At 55.4% G+C, this 23,644-nt stretch overlaps 1 protein-coding gene across 2 annotated transcripts; it reads left to right on the top strand.

Moving 5' to 3' along the window:
- The first annotated feature begins 7,138 nt into the window (after positions 1-7,138).
- On the top strand, positions 7,139-18,243 carry TPPP3 (tubulin polymerization promoting protein family member 3). 2 transcript variants are annotated; one of them, XM_039502558.1, is made up of 4 exons: positions 7,139-7,456; positions 11,689-11,882; positions 14,530-14,683; positions 15,883-18,243. In XM_039502558.1, exons 2-4 carry the CDS (start codon positions 11,695-11,697, stop codon positions 16,069-16,071), a joined length of 531 nt encoding a protein of 176 aa, XP_039358492.1. In that variant the 5' UTR covers positions 7,139-7,456; positions 11,689-11,694; the 3' UTR covers positions 16,072-18,243. The 2 variants fall into 2 exon arrangements, with proteins under 2 accessions (XP_039358492.1, XP_039358491.1); XM_039502557.1 differs by having other exon boundaries at positions 7,148-7,456; positions 11,684-11,882.
- Positions 18,244-23,644: the final 5,401 nt, after the last annotated feature.

Raw genomic sequence — 23,644 nt, 5'->3', positions numbered from 1 at the left:
GCTGTACTCTTCAAGACAGGCTTTCTGTTGGTTTTCTTCGGGGCCTTCTGAGTCAGTGAGTGGTTCTCTTCTGCCAAGGGAGACTCTTTACGGTAGAGTCTCAAACTACAGGACTCTACAGCTCAAGGTCTGCAGAGCAACAACTGATCAACTTGGGGCTGGCAAGACTGTTGCTCTGCCCCACTCTGGTGAATGGGGCCTGAGTCCTGGACGGGCACTGCAGGTATATGTGACTCACTGGGGGTCCCCTGTTCCTGCATGGGGGGCCTAACCACATTCTGGTTTGTGGGAGTGGTTAGGGAAGGGCTGTCATTCCTGGGCTTGCCACCGGGAGAGTACAGCTCCCACTTGTTCGATAGAGCAGCAACCCAGCTGGGTCTGGGGGCATCAGAGGTCCAAGCTATAGGGCGTGAGTGATTCAAGGCCTATAAGTCCCATGTGCAGTTGCCTGAGGGGAGGCCAATGCAGGAGGTGGGCCGTAAGCATAACCGTGTCTTTTTCCTTCCTTGTGTCCATGATATAGACTGTATTAGCACATGCCTATGGCTGGGGATATGGATTTGCGGGCACAGCCTTGTGCACTGGGCTCCCAGGAGAGGGTGTAATTCAGCAAGGGGCTTGCAACTGGCTTCGGGGATGGATGCAATTTTTGTCTTGGCACAGCAGACGGGGTTTTTGCGTGGGCTGGTGCCCCATGAGGACACGCTGAACATCACTGTTATCCACTTAGGGAAGAATGAGCTGCGAATGGGCGGCAGGCTCCAGCTGATTTGGAAGGCTACATGGCATCTTGGCCCGCTGATGGGCATGTTTCCGGCGTGGGGACAGTATGGTTGGAGACAGTAGCCCACAGTGTTTGGTAGACTGCAGACCACCCATTAAAAGAATGTGGATAGGGCCCGTAGGAAGGCCAACTGGAAAGTATCAACATGGCTGGAGTCCTGAGGTGGCTCAGTTATCAACCCACTGTGCAGCTGAGTTTTTATCGAGAGGATGGAGTGCACCTCTCCAATATAGGGCAGATGTCTTCCTGGGTGATCTTGGTATTGGATTGGCTGAACTTCTAGGTAGCTCATGCAGGGTGGGGTGAAGGCAGCCAAGCTGATGCTGGTGCCTCCTTGTGGCAGGTGCCCAGTGCAGAAACTCGCTGATTTAGGCTCTAGATCCAAAAAGGTAACATAGTGGGCATCCCGAGAGCATGGGAACTTTGTGTCGAACCCACTGGAGGCAAATGCAGCCCATGGGCCGGGGCACTACCTGGGGGGAACTGCCCCACCATTGCATGGGATGGTGGTGCTGGCTGGGGGACAAGGTCCCCTCTCACCTCAACTCCCGAAACGGGGAAGGATGCTAGTGAGCGAGTGGAGGTGCCCAGAGACCCTCCTCATGTGATGATTGGCTCACTTGATGGTGGGAGCCCCCAAGAATCGGCAAAAGACCAATGAGGTGCGAGTGACTGCTCTGGGCTGCCCCGCAACAGGAACCGTGGACATAATTAGGCTAATACATTTATGGCCTGGTTAAAACCCATCCCATGTGTCCTTGCCTTCTTCTGTGTGGTGAGCACACAAGTGTTCGCACCGGATAGGACGTAACAGTCAGTCAATCAGTTTTACTTCCAGAACCTTCTATAATGTAACAAAAAAATATACTCAGATAAAATTGAAGCTCTGAGTGTATATTTGGACTTAGCAAATTACCTGAGTTTCTGCGAGGGAGGAAGTTTACTTCAGTGACAGATCAGAAAGCCCTTGTTACAGTTCTTAGACCAAACCCCAGCATTGCGTCTAGCAGTGCCTGGATCTCAGGGATGGGCTTATGCTGACATCTTAGCACACACGTCAGGATTCCAAAACATACTGAAATGCTGAGGCGTTATCCGAGCTGCTACCACAATCCCATTTCTAGGGCCTCCTCTTGGGAGAACCTCCCGGCCATCACTGCAGAAAAAATGGCAGCAGATGCTGAAAAAGATGCTAATGTAGCGGCTGGATGCAAAAATCACATTGGTGGGCAAGCAAAGATTAAGAGAAAGAATGAGTGAGTGGACAGGCAGAGGATGCAATTGGCCATCATCCAATCCTTGCTAACCACAGAGAGATGGTTCTGCAGCATTTAAGTAGCTGAATACTTCATATGTAACACAAGGTCAGAGAGTGAGTCTGAGCGTGTTATAACTGCCACACACACAAAAAGGAATGATGCTCCTGGCCATTGTGCAGGGCACCACGGTGCTGAGACAAGGCGAAGGGGCCAGAGGAGAGCTTGCTCCGGCATATCAAACAAGGCTTTTCAGGCTGCACTTCGGTTTGTCATTCTCCAAGGTGGTTGGCTGCATCCTGACTGGGCTCTGCCCCATTTCATCAGCCACTCAGCGTCAGTCCCCTTGCTGTGTAACCTTGGCAACAGGCTCCTCCACTCCTGATGGGCCAGGACCCTTCATTTTTCTTCTCCCAGGCAGCAGTTCACGTGCCTCAGCCATTGACACGTCATCACCGATTCCAGCCCATCCTTGCTCGCTAAAGGGCTGGCTTACACCGCAGCACTTCTTCTCCCCTGAGAGATTTGAAAGGCTTTTAGCATTAGCTCCTTGTGCTCCCTGGTTTCCTGTAATTTTCCCCGGAAGCCCTGCCTGAAAAGCCCTGTTAGTTCCAGCCCACTTGCCAGTCCAAGCTCTCGTACGCTCTGAGCAGCTCTTGGTAAAGCCACATTGGCTGCTGCTCTTCCCCCACATTTTTCTTTAGCCAAGCGATGCTCAGCTAGGCCTTCGTTAGCACAGCTGCAGGTGCCAGCCCGGTTCATGACATTTTAAAAAAAAAGCCTATTCATTACACTTCACCCATAAGCACGGCGGTGACCCTCCGGGCAGGTCTGCTGTAGCTGCTACCTATGCTGACAGGAGGGCGTCTCCCATTGGTGGAGGTGCACTACCTCCCGGAGAAGAGAAGCACCTGTCTACACTGGATATGAGGCCGATTTAACTGCATTGCTCAGGGCCCGGGGCTAGGGGGACCGACTAGCTAAGCAGCAGTTCTGCAGAAAAGGACTTGGGGATTACAGTGGACGAGAAGCTGGATATGAGTCAGCAGTGTGCCCTTGTTGCCAAGAAGGCTAAAGGCATTTTGGGCTGTATAAGTAGGGGCATTGCCAGCAGATCGAGGGAAGTGATTATTCCCCTCTATTCGGCATTGGTGAGGCTACATCTGGAGTATTGCATCCAGTTTTGGGCCCCCCACTATAAAAGAGATGTGGACAAATTGGAGAGAGTCCAGCGAAGGGCAACGAAAAAGATTAGGGAGCTGGAGCACATGACTTATGAGGAGAGGCTGAGGGAACTGGGGTTATTTAGTCTGCAGAAGAGAAGAATGAGGGGGGATTTGATAGCAGCCTTCAACTACCTGAAGGGGGGTTCCAAAGAGGATGGAGCTTGGCTGTTCTCAGTGGTGGCAGATGACAGAACAAGGAGCAATGGTCTCAAGTTGCAGTGGGGGAGGTCTAGGTTGAATATTCGGAAACACTGTTTCACTAGGAGGGTGGTGAAGCCCTGGAATGGGTTACCTAGGGAGGTGGTGGAATCTCCTTCCTTAGAGGTTTTTAAGGTCAGGCTTGACAAAGCCCTGGCTGGGATGATTTAGTTGGGGACTGGCCCTGCTTTGAGCAGGGGGTTGGACTAGATGACCTCCTGAGGTCCCTTCCAACCCTGATATTCTATGATTCTGTGTCGTTATACCAACTGAATTTCCTAGTGTAGCCCTGGCCTAGGTACCAAGAGGTGACTTCAGTTATTTTGATTGGGAAGAAAGCCCCCCACGCACTTGGGAGGTGAGTGCTCTAATCATTGGCCTTTTGGGACTCTTGGGACTGGACTCAAGCTCTCCTGTTGAAGCTGTTCCCCTTTGTGACGCACGTTTTAACAGCGGGTCACACGATTGTTTGTCATCACTAGAACGTTAGCTAACAGCCATGCTGGGTTTCTGGTCCTGGCTCTGGGACAGGAGTGGAGTCTAGCGGTTACAGGCTAGCCAAGCATCAATTCAGAGGTCTTTCAGCATGGCTGAGATTGGCTCCGTCAGTAGAGACCGGGGTTCCCCTCCCAGCTATGTCAGAAGTTACATTGGCTTCTTGCCTCCGACCAGTAATAAGTGTTGTCACATGTACAGCAATGCTGACGGTGAGAGACATAAGATGTGGTCTCCTAGACTGCAATGTAACGTACTTTCTCCTGTGCTACAGGGTGTTTTGGAGGGGAATGCTCTCACACATCACACAACAAATTGTCATTTTGCCTATCTGGGTCTCAGGAAGACACGACAGCCTCCTGAGACCCAGATAGGACCGACTTGTGAAATTTGAGAGTGGTGGCAACCTTATTGTAGTGTAACACATCTGCCAGCCGTGGAGTTGCCAGCAACAAGGGCCGGGTTCAATATCTAGCGGTTCCTTTTGACAACACAACCCAAAACTCGGGGCCCCACCCAGTAATCTGGGAAAACGCCACTCCACTCCTGGGCGCCTCTAAGCAGCAATACTTCCCCTCTTGCAAGCACCGAGTCTGTGTTTGGAAAAGAAAACTTTTAATAAAAGGGGAAGGAATCCGGCATTAATTTGGGAAATCGCCACAAGCATTATTTGAAAACAGACCATGAGCAGAACACCCACCCCAGAGGACTTGGGAAGTGTCCTTTTCCTCAGTCTCTCACCTTGTGGTGTGAAAGGCCGACAAACAAATGTCCCTTTAACGTGCCACTCCCCTCTCCCTCCACCGCACCCTACTCACAGTTGTTGTCTTTGATCAGCAATGACCCAGCGTTCCAAGGTGCGGGGAAGGAAAGGCGTCAAGCAAGGCCTCAGCGGCTGCTACTGGCTGCTCTGTTGTCATTCACTCAGCCACTGCCTTCTCTGCTGCAGCCTCTTGAGGGCCCACCACTTAACACAGCTCTCAGTGATTTCAGCTGTTCGTGGGGGAGTGTCACTGCTCGTGCAGGCTGGGCAGCCTCTTTCACCGGAGACGCTGCCCCACAAGCAGGTCTAAGGTTTACCGCTTAGACCAGGTTATCACTGATTTCAGCTCTACAACAAGAGACTCTGAACTGGGTCTTAATCAGCTCTGTCCGTAAACAGTGGAGAGGGAGTGGGTCAGGTGGTGGCTATGGCCCTTAGAGCCCACTTGACAGGGCAAAAACACCTGTCCTCACCCTCTCTCATCTCCACTGGGCTTTGGCACCCCTCCTCCCTGCTGAGTGAGAACCCCTCAGTCAGGGCCTGCCAAGCACAGTTCTGCTGCCCCTTTAGTCACACAACAAGGTTGACACTTTATTACCCCTGCACCCAATAACAGGGTGATTTGCAGTCGAACATCAGCCAGAAGTGATCGTTTGGGCCGAACAGCCCCATCATGCTGTGCACCTAGGCGGAGTGGGCGTGTCTATGCAAACAAGGTCAGTTCCTGAAGTCGTCTTCCGCAGCTCATCACTGGTTATCTGGGGAGAGCTCATTCAGACCCCGCTTACAGTAGAGTGTAGGAACTGGGCAGTATCCTTTTCACTATTCTGCGGGTCTTCTGGTGGCCCTCACTATCTTCTATGTGTCAGCCTCAGAACCCTGCCGGAGCAGCTGTGTTTGTGTAACTAGGGTTGTGTATAGTTCATAAACATGGTTATTTGGAGTGCACTGTGGCTGTGTGGTTCCTTTATATTACGTATGTGCTGACACGACATCTATCCACAGTACTCTGGCAGCTGTACCTAGACCCCTGTGAGCCCACATATGTACACACCATGTTCCCAGGCCAGCTGGGCCTCCATCTGCACCGTGTACCAAGATCCAGTGTACCCCAACCAATACAGACCGCATTCCCATGTCATGTCCCCAGCCCCCTTGGCAGCCTGACATACCGTGTTCCCAGCCTCTGGGCATGCCCACCACTTCCTCCAGCCCCGCCATTACCAATATGCATTGAGCAGACAGACGTCCTATCGCTCAGCACACCTGTATAACAACCGCCATGTGCCCCTGTTCCCTTGCACTCAAAGGCACCATGTACCCAGCTCCCGCCCCCGTATGAATAGCTGCTCCGTACCTTGTCCCCCCCCACACTTTGTCTCCAGCCCCTGGGCACCCCAGGGCCACACGCACTGTATCCAGCCCCGTGTCCCATCCTCACTACCTGCGCTGAGCCGTTTGCACTGGCAGTGCCGTTGGGTTGTGATCAGTGCTCTGTAGAATGGCCCCAGCCGATGTGCTCCTCCATTTCCAGGTTTTGTCCATCTGCTGGGTGCGCCTGGAGGGGAGAGCTGTGCTGGGCTTGCTCCAGCTTGTGCATTAGCCCCAGTAACAAGGGCTTTGCGCAGGGAACATACTTAATAATCCCACTGTGCTGATGCCTGGACTAGACTCCACTAGACTCCCTCCCAGAGCTGCGCTGCCCTATACCGGGGTGGCCCTTGCTGGGCAGAAGCCAGAGGCAACGTGTATATGTGTGTGGGGGGGGTCATGTGCCCCCCCACCCTGATTTTTGCCAGGGTTTGCTGGCCCCACTCGGTCACATGGTGCCACCAGGTCCCCTCCCTCCACAGCAGCTGCTGAGGGTGGCAAGCTGGGAGCTGCAGCTGTGGGGAGAGGCAGCGGCAAACAGCTGGGAGCTGCAGGGAGGGGCCACTGAGGGTAAGGGGGGGGCGTGACTCAAGCTGTTCGGGGGCAAACCTTTAAATTGTGCCCCCCCCCCCGCTCTCTGCAGGCATCAGTTGTCTCTGGCAGAAGCCCCGAGCCCCACCAACGCCGGAGGGCAGAGGCCCCGAGCCTCCCCCCTTAGCAGTCTGGTAGGCAGAGGGGCAGGGGGAGTGCTGCGAGCTGCCCTTTAACTGTAGGAGAGCTCACACGCTGCAGCCTGGCCACCCCGGCCCTACGGGGATAACCCTTCTGCCCGGGTACCAGCTGCGAGGGACGGGCCTGCAGGGCTGCTCCGACACCCCCTTCCAGGCAGAGGGGCAGCTGCACTTGGGTTCCGATCCAGCCAGGCTGCTAAGGAAGGAGGAGCCTGTCCCTGACACCTGGCCCCTGCCTTCCCTCCCACCATCCCTCACCGGGAACAAGCAAAGCCAGAGCCGCGATCGATTCCTCCCTCCCAGCCCTGCAAGCCCGGCCCCTTCCCAGCAGCAGTGATTACACAAATGGACCACCGGGCTCTGCTCCAGCAGGCCTGATGGAGGCGTGAAAGGGCAGAGGACCCTTTCCTGCCCCAGGCGGGCGGGAGGGAGCGTAGCTCTTCGCCGTGACCTTGGTCACCCTCCTGCATTAGTTCCGCGCCCTGGCTGTTTAGCAGGCTGTCTCTATGGCTACCGGAATAAACAGCAGATAATAGCGCTGCAGCCTCCAAGCAGCACTGCAGTCTGGAGACCAGGAGGGAGCAGGGCTTCTCCGGGTAGCCTGCCACAGCTCACCAGAGGCACTTCAGGCGGTAAGTCAGCAAAGCAGCAGCCTGATGGGCTGCTTCTGCAGGAGGAGAAGGAGGGGGGGTGTGGGCTGGCTGGCAACACGGGGGGTCTTGCTCAGTGCACTGGCTGCCTGGATTGGCATCACTGAATGGTGGCTGATTCCCCCCATCTGGGGGCGCAGAGCAGGGAAGCGAGCTGGCCTGCATGCCCGGGGGACTATGCCTGTGGGGAAGCACTGGGCTGATGCACAGGGATGAAGGGAGCAGGGTTGGAGCTCATCTGCAGCGGGCTGGGTGTGCCGCTTCCAGGGACTCAGCTCAGAAGCCAGCTCACTTGGGTGAAAAGGAGGGACACGCCCTGCAGAGCAGGCTGGCTGGCTGCTCCCCCCGAACAGCTTTGCAGATGGGGGGCTCCCCCATCGGCACCTCCCGCAGCATCGGTGCTGCCTTCAGTGCCTCACATGGCACAAACCATGCACCATGCATGGGACCAGAAAGAGGAAATGCCCACAACAGGCAAACTGCAGCACACCCCTCCCCTATGCATCGCCCCTGACCACACCCGCACCCTGCATCCACCTGCACATTCCCCTCAGCCCTTACACACGTCCCCCCCCAAACACTGCACTTGTGTGCACCCCTCCATGGACTCACCCCTGCACACACACGGACGCTCCCGCCCGCACGTGTGCCCTGTGCAAACCGCAGCAATGATACTTAGCGCTTTTCATCCCTAGGGCCCAAAGCACTTTACAAAAGAAGGGACGTACCCAACCTCCCTTTCACAGCTGGGGAAACTGAGACCAGAGATGGGCCAGGATCACTCAGCAGGACAAAGGCAGAGCCAGGAACAGGACCCAAGTCTCCTATCCCAGTACTGCACCCAAGCCACTAGCAGGCTTCCTGCACACAAAGACCTGCTCCGGGGCACGGTGGCCTGTGCTGTTCTGGGGCCTGCCCCCCCTTATGCCTCTGTGAATTCACTGAGTGCTCCCTGGAGAGGGCGGGACCCTGCATGGTGCCTTTCTCTGGGCGTGGCACTGTGTCCCACGCTGCTCAGTATTGTCACAGGGTGACGGCAGTGCTCGGGAGACAGAAATAACTTGTAGGTTTGTGTCCTGCTGGCAGCTTCCTTCTCTTCCCACCTTCCCCTCCATGCAATCTCTATGCCCCCTGCTAGCCTGCAGACCCACGCTGCCTATGCGCTCACAGCCTGGAAAGGGGGACGGTCAGATTAGCTGTAGATGGTACTGACCCGAGTGCTGGCGTGACTGGCCTGGGCAGCAAGGACCTCGCCACCAACAGCGGATACAGCCTGGTAGCAGCAGAACTCACATTGCCCCCTGCCACCCATCTGACCCCCCCCTCTCCCACACTGTCCTGTCCCTGGGACAGGACTCCTTCTGGCAGGGATGTTGGCATGGGCAGTCTCTGGGGCCCTGTCGGTTCTGGCTAGCTCAGGGCTAATTGTGATAGTGAAAGAGAAGGCAGAGCCGAAGGGGTGGCTTCGTGGTGTGTCAGGTGTGAAATATCAGGTCACGATCCCTGGTAAAACAGGGCCCAATCCTGGCCCGGAAGATCATCTCTTCCCAGGTGCTGTGTGTCGCTTCCAGGCTAGACCTGAGCATGCAGGGGCTAGTCTGCTCAGCACAGACGGGAGTGCCCATGGTGCTCTGCAGAAGACAGGGGGGTTGGAATAGCTGCCCTGCAGTGTGCTGCAGGCTGGTGAGCTGGTCCCCGGCTTGCAGGAAGCTGCACTGCAGTGGGGCTGGGTGGGGAGAATGTGTCCATTAGCCAAACTGTGGCCATCAACTCAGTTCAGCAAGACCAAAGTTTCCTGAGCCAAGGAGAGGGACACGTTTGATAGGCCCACTTCCTGGGAGAGAGAGAATCAGTGCCAAGAGCCGTCTCTGGGCCCAGCCACTGTGGGAACACAGCTCCCTTTGGCTGCAACATGCTGCTCTGCTGGCAGGTTACACACACACTGATTAATGGCCTGCAGCTGTTTCTGCTGCAGCAGGCCCGAGTGGATTCCCATTGGGAAGGCCAGACGCTCTGAACTCCTTCCCTGTGCACTGGCAAGAGTGGCCCCAGATCTGCCAGGCGCCTGAAAATAGACAAGATGGGGACTACCACAACTCCTGAGTGTGGCCACAAGGCCCTGCCCCGGATCTTGGGCATGGCTGCCAGCTCGTCAGTGTGTCTCTGGGTGCGTGTGTGTCTCTGTGAGGCTGTGAGTGTCTTTATGTGCCAGCCTAGGGTTTTTCCCCTGCAATTCCCCCATTGCCAGCCTCAGGGCAGCTGCCCCGATGGGGGCCTTGGTGCTGCCAGGGGGTGAGAAGACATGAGGCCGCCTGGAGCCCTGGTTCGAGCAGCGTTGTAAGGGAACTGAGGCCCGTCTGGCTGGCTGGCTGCCGTGCAGTGTAGCTGTATCTGCCGGTCCCCAGCTATTTGAGCGACAAGATGTGTGATGTAACAGCTTTAATAGCTGGGACGCCGGCAGGACCTTTCCCAGACCTGAAGATGAGCTCGGTGTGGCTCCCAAGCTTGTTCTCTCAACAACAGAAGTTGGCCCAATACCAGCTATGACCTCACCCACCCAGTGGCTCTGGCTCGGTCTGGACTCAGTGCATATGCGAATAGTCCAGCCCCGCCATGCCTCCCGCAGCAACAGCCCTCCCTAGCAACGGTCGCCAGGCAACGCAAACTCTGGCCACGCCAGCAGACAGGCCCACACGCCTGTTTTTGTTTAATGTCAGACTGTAACTAGGGCCCGGGGCTAGGCAATCCCCTGAGCCCAGCCAAGGCCGGGTGACTCTGCCCTGGGGCTGGGTGTGTCCAGGGACCTGGAAGAGAGCAGGGGTGGGTGGCGTGGAGCTGGGAGCTTGCTGGGTTAAGGCATTTCAGAACTGACCAGTGTCGCTGGCTCCCCAGCTGGCGACAGCTTAAAGGGTCCCGAGGTTCAGACGGTGCTGCCCCCCCCGTCTGGAAACCAGGCCCCTGAACGGTGTCCCAGGCTGGGTGAAAGGCTTGGCCCTGGCGCTCAATGACAGACCTGCAGGCCCTGAAGTACCTTGCCCAGCTGTGGCCATTCTGATGTACTGTGGCCCACCCCAACCCCCGTTTCCCACAGGCACTTGCTCTGTTCCCACACACCGCCTCTGTTCCCTGTGCAGTGCCAGCGGGATTCCCAGCACGGAGGGCATGCCATGGGCAGAGCTGAGCGGCCCTGCCAGAGACAATCACTCTGGTGCCAGCGCACTACCAGCGCCCAGCCCTGCCCAGTGCCTGCCCCTATGGAGGTAACGGGAGGGCATGAAGATGCTGACCTGTGCTTTGCTAATGCACATTTAGAACAGGGTGACCGGAGAGCAAGTGTGAAAAACTGGGATGGGGTGGGGGGTAGTAGGAGCCCATATTAAAAAAAGCCCCAAATATTGGGACTGTCCCTATAAAATCGGGACATCTGGTCACCCTAATTTAGCAGGTGGGAGAGGCCTGTGAGACTCAGAGTGGCCAGGGGGTTTGAGGTGGCTGGCCACAGGCTCTGTGAAAAGCGAAGGGGAGGGACTGATGTTAACTGCTAAGTGGCGGATGTGCCGCTGTGGAGTGCCCGGCAGTTGTTCCTCCCCTGCTCAGGGCACTGATGTGCTGGCTTCAGAGATGCTGATCAGGGAGAACACGTCTCTTTAGCGCAACCAGTTTAGTTGTGAAAAAGTCTCTTGGTGATGGCTTTCCAAGGGGATTAATAGCCACAGGAGTCAGGCATGGAGGCGACTGTGCCAAAGGGAGAGGATAACCTGATATTGACAAGACATGCTGATCAGCCAGGGCAGCGCAGTCTGATGAAGGAGGGGGAAAAGAAGCAGTGTAGCACTGTAACACAGTCTCACTACACTGGGCCACCACTCCCACTACAGCACTGCCAATGCCCCTCTGTCCTGACCCACAGTGCCAGCCTTGGGGCCCATACACAGCTCCGTCAATGCTCCCCAGTCCCTCTGCTATTCTAGCCCTGGGACCCCCACACACAGAGCTCTGCAAATGCCCTCGGGCCTGATCATCAGCTCCCGCTGCTATCCTAGTCCTCGGCTCCCCCTTCCACGTCTGCCAGTGTGGCTTAGTCGTGAAGGGGCCAGGCTTTTGTGGGAGGCTGCGGTATAAGGGGTGTTGCAGCGTGCAGGGGTGCACAGTATCTGGTGGGATTGCTGGAGACCGTGTAGTAACTGGATCCATTTCTCCTCTGACTAGCAAAGGTCAGCATGGCTGGAAGCACTGACGTGGCAGCGCTGGAAGAGAGCTTCCGGAAGTTTGCAATCTATGGAGACACCAAAGCTACAGGGCAAGAAATGACTGGGAAAAACTGGGCCAAACTGTGCAAGGAGTGTAAAGTAATGGACGGCAAAGGGGTCACTGGCACAGATGTGGACATCGTCTTCTCCAAAGTGAAGTAAGTGGTTCCCTTGCTTCCCTCCCTTCCCTACAGCCTGCTCTACATCAGCGGCTGGCTCCTGGAGCTTAGCAGGGCCGGCACCGCCAGGCCACTCAGCTCTGTGTGCTGCCTGCTGCGTCACCCCTGGGCACACTCCCAGGTCATTCATTTCAGCCCCCTCCAGCCCTGTCAGACTCTGCGTGGAGCTTAGAGGAGCCTGGCATCCAGGACAGAGTTTTTGTCCACCAGATACCGGCCTCACATCTTACTCATGGATATTTGCAGCACATTGTTTCATGGCTGCTCAGCTTTCATATAGATACACACGCGTGTCTAGCCTTCATTGTTGACTATGTGACCCGAGTGTAACGGTGCAGTGACACCTGCCTGAATCTCACAAACACCTGAAACATTGGCTCCAAGAGGGATAAACGGCCCCATTTAACCCAACGGGCTGTTAACCCCGTAACCTAAACTGGCCATTTCAATATACACGTGAATGATTGCATTGCTGATCATTTGAGCAGAACCAGTCAGCTCGCATGTTTATCCCACACACCCAAACTGCCCCTCGCACCTTCCCAGAGCCAAAAGTCCCAGCTTCGCCCTGACAACGTCTCTGGGGCAGTTACTCACTCACCATTAAGAAATCTGTGGCATCCCGACACCTGGAAGTTTGGGGCAACAACTTGAGACTATAAAGAAGGCGGGGGCTGCTGGGCTGCGGGATTATTCATCGGCACGTCGGATTCTGTAGGAACCTCGATTTGAATAGATCTGAGGCTGCTGCAGAACACCCGGAATTCACCGTAGAGTCTGCCAAACCCACAACCCGTGCAGCGGAGTTTGGGAGGGGCTGTCCATGGAGTGTGTGGGCCTTCGATACGGGTTACTATGTAAAGATGATGCCAGAGATGCCCTGGGCTCTATCCGCAAAGGGGAATTCGCACTGTGACAGCTCTGAGGTAGGCGTGCAGGGACGGGGAGAGTTAGGGCTTGTCTATGCTTAAAATGCTCCAGCAGTACGGCCGTGCCACTGTACCTGCACTGTGGTAGAGCCTGAGCAGATGGGTATTCTCCCGTCGTATGAAATCCCCCTCCTTGAGTGGCGGTAGCTAAAGTGACGGAAGAATTCTTCCATCGACATCTTGAGGTATCGCCTCTTGAGGAGGTGGATTACATACCATGGGAGAATCCCTCCCATCTGCATAGATAGTGTCTACACTGAAGAATTCTTCTGTCAACCTAGTGCTGGCTCCAAAGAGACTAGGCTGGTTTAACCATGCCACTCGGGGGTATGGCTTTTTCACACCCCTGTGCCATGTAGTCATGCTGACTTAATTGTCTAGTGTAGACAAGGCCTTAGGTGCTTAAAGCTGGGATCCACAAAAGCCCATATGCTCAGCAGGGAGCTGCCTAAGCTAGACAGCGGGAAATGCTGAGGAGAGGGGTAGGAACTAAACCCCGGCTGCTTCAGGGCATTAGGACCGTAATTGTGGGCTGCTCAGGATTCACAGCCATGAACCTTCTCCTGAAGTTAGGCACCAAACCAGGTCACTCCGTCCTTTCTTGCAAAAAATCAAGCCAGTGCCCCTCCTATAAGCAGTAGTCCAGAGGCTGCAGCACTCCCCTAGGCTGTGGGACACGGGCTTCAAGTTCCCTCTCTGCCTGTTATGGTGTGAAGACTTGAGCCCGGAGCTCCTGCGCCTCCCTGGGGCGTGCCCTAGCCACTGAGCTCCTGTTGACTCTTGTACCACTTTGTGTAACAGTCACTTGAGCAGGGCTTCAACGCGAGTCTCTGCCCCCCTAGCTGCAGGCCCCAACCCCCAGGCTACAGTGCCGTTCTCGTAGCCTCTGGCCCCCTGCAGACCCCCATGAAATCTCACGTGATGAGTAAGTCCCTCTCCCCTACCCTCCCTCCATACTGTCCCGCCGTTCCCTGGGGACAGGATTCTGCCCATCTCATCACAAAGGAGATTTTCAGTCTTATAAAGTATTTAACCCTAAATGTTACCAGGCTGCACTGCTGCTGGCTCAGTGGAGCAAGGGTTGGGGATGGGTAGATGGAACAGGGATGTTTTCCCCTGGTCATCTGCCTGGAAACAAGAGCTTGTCCAGTGACACGGCCCTCACCAGCAAAGGGGTTAATGCCTGCCAGGGACCGGCTCCTGCAGGCACATCTTGGACTGCAGTGCCTCACAATAGCCCCTCCACATCCACATTGACCCAGTGCTGGATGAGGTCGCACTCTGCTGCTGGTGGCTGAGGACAAGGCCTTGACCCTAAGGATTGATGGTCAATGAACAAGAACTTCCTGTATCTGTTTGTGTGTCAGTTCTTGTGTCTCCTGCAGTCTCAGCCAGAGCTAAGATTCTTCTCTTCTGTTCTGTAGAACAGCTGCCAGGTTCTGCTCAGCTGTGGCTGCCTTTCTGGAGGTGGGATCCCTGTGTAACAGAAGCAGTTCACATGTCAACTATTTCAGTAACTGGTTCATCAAACGTTCCTCTTTTCCCTCAAAGACCAGCTGTCTGGGTAGCAGGGCTGGTCACCTGGGTCTCCCTGCCATAGCTGGGAATACAAGTGCCATTTGCAAGTGCAGCCCCGGCAGCTGCCATGCTAGTGAAGTGTTTGCACTAGGTCACTCCCCAGCCCTTGTGTCTTGCAGAGGGAAGACAGCCAGAGTCATTGGTTACGAGGAATTCAAAAAGGCCCTAGAGGAGCTGGCCCCAAAGAGGTTTAAGGGCAAGAGCAAGGAGGAAGCGTACGAATCCATCTGCCAGCTGGTGGCAGGGAAGGAACCGACCAACGTAGGCGTCACTGTGAGTGATTGCTCTTCTCGGACACGTGGAGCAGGAGGGTGGGGTGGGGAGCCTGGCAAAGCTGGTGGGGGTCTGTCTGCCAGTGGGAGCCCCCCAAATGTCACATAGCAAAGCAGTGTGTCCTGGAAGAGGCAGGGATCTGGGAGGGCTGTGACAACTTAAGGGAGAGAATACAGGGCCGGGCCCTGAGCAGTGGGGACAGCATGGGGTCCGGAGAGTGCATGGGGAATGGAGGTGTCTGGAGCAATGAGGGACAGGGTGGGGGAGTGGGCCAGTGTCATGGGCTGTGGGGGACTGACAGGGCAGGGCCTGGGATGGACTGGGGGGACAAAGTGGCCTGGGAAGGGCACGTGGGGGATGGAGGGGTCTGGGATGGGCATATGGGGATGGAGCGGTGTGGGACGAGCACGTGGGGGACAGAGGGGCCTGGGAAGGGCACGCGGGGAATGGAGGGGCCTGGGAAGGGCACGTGGGGGACAGAGGGGTCTGGGAAGGGCACGTGGGGAATGGAGGGGCCTGGGAAGGGCACATGGGGACGGAGGGGCCTGGGAAGGGCACGCGGGGACGGAGGGGCCTGGGAAGGACACGCGGGACGGAGGGGCCTGGGAAGGGCACGTGGGGGATGGTCGGACCTGGGAAGGGCACGTGGGGACGGAGGGGCCTGGGATGAGCACGTGGGGGACGGAGGGGCCTGGGAAGGACACGCAGGGGATGGTGGGGCCTGGGACGAGCACGTGGGGGACGGAGGGGCCTGGGAAGGGCACGTGGGGGACGGTGGGGCCTGGGAAGTGCACGTGGGGGACGGTGGGGCCTGGGAAGGGCACGCGGGGGACGGAGGGGCCTGGGAAGGGCACGCGGGACGGAGGGGCCTGGGAAGGGCACGTGGGGGATGGTGGGGCCTGGGAAGGGCACGCGGGGGACGGAGGGGCCTGGGAAGGGCACGTGGGGACGGAGGGGCCTGGGACGAGCACGTGGGGGACGGAGGGGCCTGGGAAGGGCACGCGGGGGATGGTGGGGCCTGGGAAGGGCACGCGGGGGATGGTGGGGCCTGGGAAGGGCACGTGGGGGACGATGGGGCCTGGGAAGGGCATGCGGGGGACGGAGGGGCCTGGGAAGGGCACGTGGGGACGGAGGGGCCTGGGAAGAGCTATAATTGCTCCTCTGTGTTTGACTGCCCTGCCCCGTTTTCTTGCTGACAGAAAGCCGCGACCGGCGGGGCGGTGGACAGGCTGACGGACACCACCAAGTACACGGGCTCGCACAAGGAGCGCTTCGATGAGAGTGGCAAGGGCAAAGGGAAGAGCGGGCGGGAGAACATTGTAGACACCAGCGGCTACGTGGGGGCCTACAAGAATGCCGGCACCTACGACGCAAAAGTGAAGAAATAAGGAGAACTGGAAGTGCCACCGACCCTCCCAGGCCCAGGCACCCCACAGCCTCTAGGCCTTCAATCACATCAGCCTTGGGAACTGGCCTGAATGGCACAGGCCTCCTGAGACCGTGCTGGGCCCAGCTCCTAGCCACGGAGCCATGGCTGATAGGCCTCCTGTCACCAAGGGCTGATGTGATTAGAAACGGACCTGGCCTTGCACTTTGCTCCCAACATTACATCAACTCCAGATGTGTTGTGAGCCGTGTCCCTCCTGCTAGCGCTAACGAAACCTTCTCCCCGTGCGCCCCCAGGGCACCACACCCCTCCTGCAAGCGCCAACCAGACCTTCTCCCCGTGCGCCCCCAGGGCACCACACCCCTCCTGCTAGCGCCAACCAGACCTTCTCCCCGTGTGCCCCCGGGCACCACACCCCTCCTGCTAATGCCAACCAGACCTTCTCCCCGTGCGCCCCCGGGGCACCACGCCCCTCCCGCTAGCGCTAACCAGACCTTCTCCCCCGTGCGCCCCAGGGCACCACGCCCCTCCCGCTAGCGCCAACCAGACCTTCTCCCCTGTGCGCCCCTGGGCACCACACCCCTCCTGATAGTGCTAACGAGACCTTCTCCTCGTGCGCCCCCAGGGCACCACGTCCCCCCTGCTAGTGCTAACAAAACCTTCTCCCCGTGCGCCCCCGGGAACCTCGCCCCTCCTGCTAGCACCAACCAGACCTTCTCCCCGTGCGCCCCCGGGCACCACGTCCCTCCTGCTAGCGCTAATGAGACCTTCTCCCCTGTGCGCCCCGGAGGCACCACGCCCCTCCTGCTAGTGCTAACGAGACGTTCTCCTCGTGCGCCCCCCCGGGCACCACGCCCCTCCTGCTAGCGCCAACCAGACCTTCTCCCCGTGCGCCCCCGGGGCACCACGCCCCTCCTGCTAGCGCTAACGAAACCTTCTCCCCGTGCGCCCCCGGGCACCACGCCCCTCCTGCTAGCGCTAACGAGACCTTCTCCCTTGTGCGCCCCCGGGCACCACGTCCCTCCCGCTAGCGCTAACGAGACCTTCTCCCCTGTGCGCCCCCGGGCACCATGTCCCTCCTGCTAGTGCTAACGAGACCTTCTCCCCTGTGCGCCCCCGGGCACCACGTCCCTCCCGCTAGTGCTAACGAGACCTTCTCCCCATGCAACCCCAGGGAACCACGTCCCTCCTGCTAGCGCTAACGAGACCTTCTCCCCTGTGCGCCCCCCGGGGCACCACGTCCCTCCTGCTAGTGCTAATGAGACCTTCTCCCCTGTGCGCCCCCGGGCACCACGTCCCTCCCGCTAGCGCTAACGAGACCTTCTCCCCTGTGCGCCCCCGGGCACCACGCCCCCCCTGCTAGTGCTAACGAGACCTTCTCCCCTGTGCGCCCCGGAGGCACCACGCCCCTCCTGCTAGCGCTAACGAAACCTTCTCCCAGTGCGCCCCCGGGGCACCACGCCCCTCCTGCTAGCGCCAACCGGCCCTTCTTCTCCGTACCCCTCACAAGGCCGCCACATTCCTCCCACTCGCTACAATGAGGCCTTCCCTTACTCATGCCACCGGGTGCCTGCCTGTATCTCTTCCGCCAGTGAGGTCTTCTACTCACTACAGATGCCAATTTCCCTCCTGCTAGTGACAGATGCGCCTTTTCCAACCCTATGTCCCTTCAGCTCAGGCCAGGTCTACACTAGGAAATTAGATTGGTATAACTATGTCACTCTGGGGTGTAAAAAAATCCCCCCCTCACCCAGCGACGCCAACCTCACCCCCAGCGCAGAGCAGCGCTGTCAGTGGAAGGGCGTCTCCCATCAACAGAGCTACTGCCCCTCGCGGGGTGGCATACAAGACAGCTGTACCAGTGCAACTTTTAAATGTAGACCTGCCCTAAGATTAACGACACCGCCTCCCCTCTAGGCACATCAGTCACCAGCGTTACCGCAGCCCCTTCTCCTCAGGGCACTTCACTCGTCAGCATTAATATCATCCTGCGCGCCTTCCCTGGAGAACTGGCCTGCATGTGTTTAACCACCCCCCCTCAGGCTCCTCCAGCAGCCCCAGGCCCCATCGGTCCCAGTCCAGTCCTCAGACGCCTGCCTTCTTGGTGGAGTCACAGCCAAAGGCCTCCCTGCTCTGTAACCTGGCTCTGCAATAAACCTCCCCCCGTTTTGTACTAGCGCCCGTGTGCTTTTTCGGAGGGAAACAACGCCGGCAATTCAGGGCTGAGGCAAAGGAGGCTGGTTTTGACCCAGGATCAGATCAAACAGGCCAGTCAGTCGACTTGGCTCCGAGTCAGACGCTAGGCGAGGGGTGGTGTGGGCTTGGCCCTGTCACCTCATGACTTTGGCAAGCTCCTGGCCGCCCTTGTGCCCCAATGTTGCCAGAGCAACCAGAGAGACACACAAACATTCAGGCACCTGGCTCCAGCTGCTGCAGTGTTTGCAACCAAACACATGAGCTCCTGGTAACACTCCCTGGGAACTGGGTCTTAATTGGAACCACCACATCCCATGGACATGGCCTAGCATCTGCCACCCCCTCCCCCAACCTTGCTGTGCTTTAGACAGGGCTCGAAAGCCTCTTACACACAGGCCTAAGGCCCAGATCCTCAAAGGCACCTAACTCCCAGGTGCCTAAATACCTGGGCCTCGGGCTCTGGCCTCTCAACCACTGAGAGTGCTGGAATTCCCCCCCTCCCCCCAACTGATGGGTCTCTCTCTTCTGAAGTCAGAGGTTAGAGGAATCCCAGAGTCACCAGGCCAGAGAGGACACCAGAGTGGGCCAGAATACTGAGGTCAACAGAGACCTGGCCTTGGGAATACTGTGTGTCTGTGAGTATTGATGCTCGGCTCTCCCATCTTGTGGCGTCTTGTGCCACTGCCTCAGGAAGCCACTGCTGGGCCACAGAGCTGATCAACTTAGAAAAGAGACGACTGAGGGGGGATATGATAGAGGTCTATGCAGTCATGACTGGGGTGGAGAAAAAGTGTTATTTACCCCTTCACATAACACAAGAACCAGGGCTCAGCTGGTGACATTTATAGGCAGCAGGTTTAAAACAAACAAAGGGAAGTATTTCTTCACACAACGCAGTCAACCTGTGGAACTCGTTGCCAGGGGATGTTGTGAAGGCCAAAAGTATAACTGGGTTCAACAGAGAATTAGATAAGTTCATGGAGGACAAGTCCATCAATAGCTATCAGCAAAGATGGTTAAGGATGTTACCCCCGAGTGTCCCTAAATATCTGACTGCCAGCAGCTGGGACTGGAGAACAGCAGATGGATCACTCGATAATTGCTCTGGTCTGTTCATGCACTCTGAGCATCTGGCACCAACCACCGTCGGAAGACAGGATACTGGGATAGATGGACCATTGGTCTGACCCAGTATGGCCGGTCTTATATCCCCTTTTCCCTGTTTGTGTGTCTTGGAGGAATTCAAGGCATTGAAGCCCTGCTGTGCTGACAAAGCCACTCCTCTGATGCACCACTTCAGCTCACCTAAACATTTCTCATCTGGATTTTCCCTTCTCATCAGAAATGAGGCCTTAGCTAAGTTATTATTTATTTAGCATCTAAAGTGTGCTAGGAACTTTACAGAACAGAAAACACATCCTGGAGAACTCACAATCTGCCAACAGAGATAACTGTCATCATCCCAGTTGAGTTGGGAGGAGCAAGGAACACAGGGAGGAAGCACTGGGGGAAGGGGAGAGGAGGTGGGGGGAGAAGAATGGTAAAGAAAGTGTGATGAAGGTTAATATGATTCTAGGTTCCTGACTCAGCATTGCTGGTCCCCGTAGCTCCTGCTCCCTTAGTACAGCAAGTAGCACTGCAGCAGCAAACCCAACCGGTTGATTAACTGTCCTTCTCTCCAGTAGCTTCTTTGTGGAGGCTGGTTCCTGGCACTTTCCCACCTATCTCACAGGCCAGTGTCTCCTGATAACTGTGCAAAACACCCCTGGGCAGCAAGTACCCTACCAACTAAACAGCCTGCTCAACAAGAAGCCAGATTACACTATATATCCCAGAGTTCTTTGCAGGTGCCAAGTGCCTCCTGTGGCAAAAACTTGGTTCACCAAGAAGTGTCTGTTTGGATGGCGGAGGCACTTTAGGATGTTCCGTTCTACTGAGGTTCTTATAGGGAGTTCCTGCTGGGAAACTTGCTTGCGTGAGATTTTCTCTCTGAAGTCGTCTAGAGAAGCCCATGAGTTATTGCATGTGCATCTAGACTGAGCCTGTGAACCTGCTGAGGTTTGCCCACCCCTGCAGCATGTTGTGGAAATGAAGTACATAAAGCATGCCCCATATTTCCAATTTTTAATCACCCATTTAAGATCTCTTCCTGCAGCGCTACAGTATCAATGGTTTCAATTTCCATAATCTCATAATTTATGTATGGATAGAATTTCCCCGTGCATCTCCCTCTTCTTCTGTCTAAACTACAAAAATGCCCCAAAAGTTGACAGCCAAGAATAACACCCTGTTCTCCTCTGTATAGTGGCCATTGCACCCTGGAGTTCACGTTCACAGGCGAGTGTGAAAACCACAGGAGGTAAGCTAGGTAGAAATAACTTTCTGAATGACCTGTACAAAGAGAGAGGTTCCATGGGAAAAGTTTCTGATACCCCTAGAAATCCAAGCCAGCTAGCTTTCACCCCAAACTAAGAACTGTAAAGTTGTCTGCCTTACGAAGCAGACATACATCTCTCTGTATGCGGTTAACCTGCCTTTTCCCTTCAGAATAATGTCTCGTCGTAGTGTAAGTTCCTGAATGATGTGAAATGAAAGGTGTGAAATATAACCAACGAATGAATGGACTAGGCCCACTACGTGCAGAGTAGCTATAAAGGATTTTGTTGGCTTTCTGTCTAGCAATAGGGTGACCAGACAGCAAGTGTGAAATATTGGGACAGAGGGTGGGGGGTAATAGGCACCTATATAAGAAAAAGCCCCAAATATCAGGACTGTCCCTATAAAATAGGGACATCTGGTCACCCTAGTCTAGCAATGACATGAAAAGCATAGCACACAGAGGAGGTAAGCACCTAACCAGGGTCTAGCTTTGAATCACAGACTATCAGGGTTAGAAAAGACCTCAAGAGGTCATCTAGTCCAACCCCCTACTCAAAGCAGGGCCAATCCCCAGACAGATTTTTGCCCCAGATCTCTAAATGCTCCCTCAAGGGATTGAGCTCACAACCCTGGGTTTAGCAGGCTGATATGCAAACCACTGAGCTATCACTCCTCTCCCTATAGTAAAAGAAGTTGCCTGAAAAGGGGGTATTCCATTTAATAGCCTGGCTAAGACAGAAATACAGGCCTGGAAAACAATGGAACATAAAAAGCTTCTTAATAAGAAAAAGGATAAAAGAAATGTGTTATACACTGTTGCCATCTACTGGATATTGATGGAAGCAGCAGTAAAACTGAGAACAGAAACCAGAGACCCCTTGGCAAGCATCCAAAAGAAATAAGAGGACTGTTCTCCTCCGACAAATCCCCAAGGAGGGTGTATAAATGGAGGTTATGGAGGTGGATCGCAAAGTTTTGCTGAACCCCCATGGCTAGCCTCTCCCTTCCTCCAGGGTCACAGGACTAAGAGAAGTTTGCTGAACCCACAAAAGAAGCTACAGAATTCAAAAGTGCTACCAGACACTTGGACCAGCTCTGTGGCCAGCTCTCCCCGCTTCTAGGGTTACAGGCCTGACAAGAAGCAGTGACATTCCAGTTCAGAGTTTAAGTAACTGAAAGTTTCCTTGCTGAGTCTGCACTTTCTAGTGAGACCCCAAGGAACCGTAGGTGTGATTTTAACTGCGTAATGCGAGCTGCATAGTGCTCCATTGTAAGTCCAAGTAAACTGGCCCAAGAGACTCTCAAACAACTTTTAAGCAATTGCCTTTGATGTTTTAAATTAGTCCCTTTTATACCCAGCACTAGAAAGAGCAGAGATCACATTGCTAAGAGTGTCTTAAAACCCACAGATTACAAGGCCAGAAGGGAACATTGTGATCATCTAGTCCAGCAGTTTTCAAACTTCTTTGCATTGTGATCCCTTCTGACAACAAAAATTACTACATGACCCCGGGTGGGGGTGGAGTGAGGGGATTTCTGGAGCCCGAGCCTGTGCCTCCCCAAGCTGAAGCACTCAGGCTTTGGCTGCAGCCCCAGGTGGAAGGGCTCAGGCTTCGGCATCAGTCTCAGGCCCCAGCAAGTCTAACGCTGGCCCTGGCGACCCCATAAAACAGGGCCCCGACTCCCAGTTTGAGAACCGTTGATCTAGTCTGACCTCCATATAACACAGGACAGAGAACTTCCCCAACCTAATTTCTAGAGCAGATGTGTTAGAAAATTATCCAATCTTGATTTTAAAACCCTCAGGGATGGAGAATCCACCACAACCCTTGGTAAGTTGTTCCCATGGTTAACTACTCTCACCATTAGAAAATTTACTCCATATTTGCAGTCTGAATATTTGTCTAGCTTCAACTTCCAGCCATTGGATCATGTTAGATCTTTCTCTGCTAGAGTGAAGAGCCCATTATGAAATATTTGTTCCCCATGTATGTACTTACTGTAATCAAGTCACCCCTTTGGCATATAACGCCATGTAAAGGGACAGCGGCAAGGTTGCCAGGGCAAAAATGTAACTAACCTTTTCTCATTAGATCTGTTTTTTGCACAGTCTGTACAATTGTTTCCCAGCGTTATTCCCCCTCCAAAACAAATTCAACTTGAAGAGGGGTGAGATCACTAGGACCCTATGTGAGGGCACTTTCAATAGAGTGGAGAGGACGAGAAGTTCAGGAAATTGTTGGCGTAGAGGAAAACATGGAGACAGACACCCTGCTCAGGGGAGGAGGAAGATGGGCATAGAGAGACAAGTGGGTCCAAGTGAAGATTTCCTTAGGATTGTGGAAACAATAGCTGCTTGAAGGAAGAGGGGACAGAGAGGAGATGGTATTTACTTTCCTGAACCAGTGGCAGATTACCGCACGAGCCAATGGGCCCATGCCCGGGGGCCCAGCCAATTTGGGGCCCTGTGATGGTTTGGAATGAGCCCTGAGGCCCCCTGCTGGAGGCCTTGTGGCCCTGCCACACCCACCCCAGAAAAGGGCAGTAGAGGGGTCCTCCAAGCTGCCTAGAGCGGCTGTGTGGGAATTAGCCAATCAGGGCCCAGAAGGCTAGTATAAGAAGAGCTGTAGGGCCAGGGCCAGTTCTGCTCCTTACTAGAGCTGGAGGAGACTGGATGGGGCTCTGTGCTGGGACTCCACCAGGACAAGGCCCTGCGGTAAGGGCAGGGGTGGTCCTTAGGCATATGTGGCTGTGTAGGGCACCCCTGGGTCTTAGTGTCCTCCAGCTTACCTGTTCCTGTCTCTGTGCTGACCCTTCCTAAAAGCCTCCAGCCTGCCAGACCTATTAGCACAACACTGAAACCGTTAAAGAGCCATTCAAGGGGTAATGGAGCCATTCACTGACAGAAACAGTTGTGCGTCACTGCCATGTTTACTCAGAACATGTTATTCTATAGGACCTTAGTTTAAAATTTGCTTTAAAAATATTTCATTAGTGTA

The sequence above is a fragment of the Mauremys reevesii genome, linkage group 16, assembly GCF_016161935.1.
Source record: "Mauremys reevesii isolate NIE-2019 linkage group 16, ASM1616193v1, whole genome shotgun sequence".
NCBI lineage: Eukaryota > Metazoa > Chordata > Testudines > Geoemydidae > Mauremys > Mauremys reevesii.
Note: the sequence above shows the minus strand (reverse complement) of the source record. Positions and strands in the feature narration are given on the sequence as shown.